The sequence below is a fragment of the Nannospalax galili genome, unplaced genomic scaffold (assembly GCF_000622305.1).
Source record: "Nannospalax galili isolate Female #2095 unplaced genomic scaffold, S.galili_v1.0 scaffold626, whole genome shotgun sequence".
Taxonomy (NCBI): Eukaryota; Metazoa; Chordata; class Mammalia; order Rodentia; family Spalacidae; genus Nannospalax; species Nannospalax galili.
Genome location: NW_008354396.1, coordinates 988,444 through 992,832, shown reverse-complemented (window position 1 = coordinate 992,832; position 4,389 = coordinate 988,444). Strand labels below are relative to the sequence as shown.

Genomic DNA, 4,389 nt, shown 5'->3' with positions numbered 1-4,389 from the left:
ATACTTATTTCTAAAATAAGTTAAAATAGTGATTGTTTATTGACCCATGAATCTATAAAGTTCTTTTAAAACTCTTTCCAATATATCACTCATTATTTTATCATTGTGACATCAAATACACTAAATTTTATTGAACAAATTATAAGAAAAATCAAATAAAAGGTACTGAACATGCAATAATTTATAGAATAGTGTTCAAGTTAAAATGGTAAGGAATAGGAGAAATGACTCAGCAGTTAAGAGCACTTGCTGCTCATGCAGAGTATTCAGCTCCTAACACCCACATTGAAGACTCGTAACTGCCTGTAACTCCAGCTCCAGGGAATCCAGCATCCTCTTGTGGACTCTATGGGCATCTGCACTCTTGTACACACACCCACGTACAGATACATCCACAAACACAAAATTAAAAATAATAAAAATAAATAAAAAACTTTTAAGGAACTTCTTCAATACCCAGTGAGTAGAGAGTTTTGTTTGTTTTGTTTGGGGGTATTGTGTTTGGGTTTTGGTGTTAGTTTTTTGAGACAGGGTCTTCCTGCAGCCCCAGCTGACCTGGAACTCACCATGTAAACCAGGCTGGCCTCAATCTCTTAGAGATCCACCAGTCTCTGCCTCCAAGTGCTGGAATTAAAGGTGGCACCACCACACCCAGCGACAAGCAGAGTTTAAGGAAAAACAATGTTCTCCATATTATGTTCTCCAGACTTTTGGCTATAACAATAACAATAATTTTAACACTTATGTATATCACACACACACACACACACACACACACACACACACAAAACATATTCCAAGCCAGTTTTGTTCTATTTAATTTTAATTTTAGGTTTTTTGGGGGGAGGGATTTTTGTTTGTTTGTTTTCTGGATTTTTAAATTTATTTATTTTTATTTTTATTTTTGAGACAAAGTCTCACCTGTGTAACCCCAGGCTGGCCTCAAACTTGCCATACGGCCTAGGCTGGCCTTTAAAGAGCCTCCTGCATTAGCCTCCCAAGTGCTCAAGCCATTTTCCACTCACGTCACAAATAGTAAAACAGCAGTGAGTACATTTCCCATTTCAGTATAAGTTGAAAACGTTAAACAAGTCCTTAATATGTGTCAAATTACTAAATACAGCTCTCTTACCTCCTGTAAGACATAAGCCTATGATGATCACTATAATAAGACCTAAGAAAATGGAGGCAATGACCATCCACAGTTTACACTTTCCAACCACTGTCTTGTTACAGGAACTCCAGGGACTTTCTTTGGTAGCCTAGAAAGAAAAGGGAGATTGTGGGACAGTCACTTGGTTTCAACCAATATTTCCAATACCTACTAAAGACCAATAGTATGGAACTGAATTCAGCAGGCATCTAACCTCAAGGGGCTTCATGTATATTTACAAAATAGGGGCTGGAGAGTTGGCTCAGTGGTTAAGAGCACTGGCCGCTCCTGTAGAGGATCAGAGTTCCATTTCCAGCACCCACATGGCAGCTCACAACCATCCATAACTCCAGTTCCAGGGCATCCAGCCTCCTTTTCTGGCCATCTCAGGGACAAGGGATGCACGCAGTGTACACACACACACACACACACACACCTGCAAGTAAAGCACACAAAATACCATACACACAAAATTAATAAACCTTTTTAAAAGTACATAGCAGAACAGAATGGAACCTCAAAAAGAAGTTAGCAGGAAGATTCTCTGGGGTTTCTGACCAGAGAAGATGGGAGGCAGGATTTTTATACGTAGTTTTTTAAAATGTATTTATTTTTAATTCACACATTAAAAACTGCATATATTCATGAAGTTCACTGTGATTTTCAGTACCTATGTGTCATGTATACAGATCAATCAGGGTAATTGGCATATCTATCACCTCAAATGCTTATGATTTCTCTGTGTTCAGAACATATAAAATCCTCTCTACTAGTTATTTTAAAATATACGATTAATTGTCAACCACAGTTACTCCACTGTCACAGAACACTGAAGTTATTCCTTCTGACCACTAGCACCCCTGTACCTGTTAACTACTCGCTCTCCATCCCTCCCTGCCCTATACCCTTCCTAAGCTATGGTAACTATTCATTTACTCTCTACTTTCATAAGACCAACTTTTAAAACTTCAACATGTAAGTTAGAACGTGTTCATGTTACATTTGTCTTTGTGTGTGAAAAACAGATTTTGAATGTATTACAAACCCAAGAAACAGCATGTGGTGATTCCTGACAGAACTGGCCAAGGCAATCTGAAGACCGGAATGTGTGTGTCCGAGTCAAGTGATGACATTAAGATTAGAGAGTGAGAGGCTGCAGCACACTGCAGAGGGTTTGTGTGTTAATTTTTTCTTGCTATATATAACAAAATACCCGAGAAAATCAACCAAAGAACCGACTTATTCTGGCTCTGGTTTTGGCTTAGGCTTTAATGGTTTCAGTCTGTGGTTGGTGGACTCCATGGCAGGACAAGCAGTAATGATCATTCATCTCATGGCAGTCAGGAAGCAAAGAGCGAAAGGGCGGCTGGAGCCGGGGCACAATAACTTCCCAATGATGCCACCAGACTATGAATCTGACCACGAATAAACCCATTAATGGAGTCAAAGTCGTCGTGATCCAATTACCTTTCAAAAGTTCCATCTCTGAACTTTGCTGCATTTTGGGAACCAAGCCTTCAACATGTGAACTTTGGGTGACTGTTCAACCACTAACAGTTTGGTGGCTGTCAGAGTTGGATTTAATTTGGTGTGTACTGGCGACCTGTTGAAGGCTTCAGGATGCAAGAATGGAGTTGAAAATTAAAAGAAAAATGATGCAAAGTATGAACTGAATACATCAAGAAAAAGCAGAAGTCTACTGTCACGGCCCAGATCCCACATAAAACAAGGTCTGGGAAGGGAATGACGGTCCACACACAAGGGACAGAAGACAATAAGCCGTAATGTGCTCAGCGAGGTAAAATATGGGGTCAAAAATTGATTACAATTGCTATAGTTCACTGAGCAGTGTCACTTCACTCAATCCTAACAAGACTCCAAGGCATGTGTTAACCAACGTTAAACACACTGTCCAGAGAAATTAATTAGGACTAATCCCTGTGGCTGTCATTGCAAAGCTGACAGGCTCTTCCTGTTGCATACAGTCCACTGACATCACGGTGTGGATCTCTGGGTCAGGAATGTGCCCGGCTGCCCTGGAAGAACGCCACTTAGTGCCTCCATCTGCTCTGAAATAGTTCCCAAGCTCTTCTACTTCTCTCGGGGCTGTTAGGTAATTCCTACATCAAGATCATGGAGAGTGGTGGAGTCTGACGGAAAAAAAAAAGATGTGTTTCTGAATCTGACGCCCCTGAGTTCCAATCTGAGGCATATTACTTAAAGGCATAGGATGCTGAGCAAACTGCTGAAACTTGTAGGCCCCAAATGTCTTCAGCTTTAAAGTACAGATGTTTCTCAATTGGCAACTGAGTTATGTACTACTAAACACAGCAAAAACTGAAAATGTGTTAAAGTTGGGCCTGGTGGCACAGGTGTAAGGCACAAGGTTCAATCTCCATGTACGACATCTACCTTGGCAAGCATCACAACTTAGCAACACAGTATGCCAGAGTACCACTTGTGTACCCTTGTGATTGGTGTTTAACTGGGAAACAGGGCTTTCAAAATCAACATCATATCACACATTAGAGCATCATATTCACGCATTACCAGCCAAGGGAAGGGTCACACTGGAATCTGAAGTACAGTTTCTAGTGAATAAGTATTACTTTCACACCATCATTACCATGTCGAAAAAGGTTAACAGAATTATGGAAAGTGAGGGACTATCCATCTAAATACTAAATCTAGCTGCATATCTGTTTCAGAAACTAGAGATGATATACACAAAGCATCTGTTTAGCAACTATAGGGTGCTCAAACCAGGGGAGCAACTGCACCTCAGTCAATATGCAAAGTACCTACCTGACCCACAAGTGTCATATGTTGGGTCCTGAACAGACACTTGTTTTTACTCTCCTGTCTTTATTATGGTGGTGGCCATCACAAAAGAAAACTACTGAATATGTTAGGACTACATTTCACATTTCCTCAGTTACAGGTTCTTGTCACAATCACCTGCAGACGATTTTAAGTGCCACAGAGCCTGGCTCCATATGCATCTAGAAGACCGACTTGTTGGAGAAGTGGGAACAAGGTCTGGCTTTTAAGCCCCCCAAAGTGAAATAAGTGCTTTGCCTAGTCTAATGTCTTGTCTACGCAAGAAGCCAAGTCAAACTTCCCTTCCTGCCTCCCCTCAGTGCAACCTCTCAGTGAGTGAACTGTCCCCAGAGCTTACCTGCTGCTGCATTGACTGTCCTATCTAGTTTCAAGTTCAAATATAGGTGGAGAATGGA

At 40.8% G+C, this 4,389-nt stretch overlaps 1 protein-coding gene across 1 annotated transcript in view; it reads right to left on the bottom strand.

Moving 5' to 3' along the window:
* Window positions 1-4,389, bottom strand: part of LOC115067445 (TPA-induced transmembrane protein homolog) — a 20,811-nt gene that overhangs the window by 11,274 nt on the left and 5,148 nt on the right. Inside the window, exon 2 of the mRNA XM_029555245.1 lies at window positions 1,133-1,262. Coding sequence (XP_029411105.1) covers window positions 1,133-1,262 — 130 coding nt within the window. The remainder of the gene's footprint in view (window positions 1-1,132; window positions 1,263-4,389) is intronic.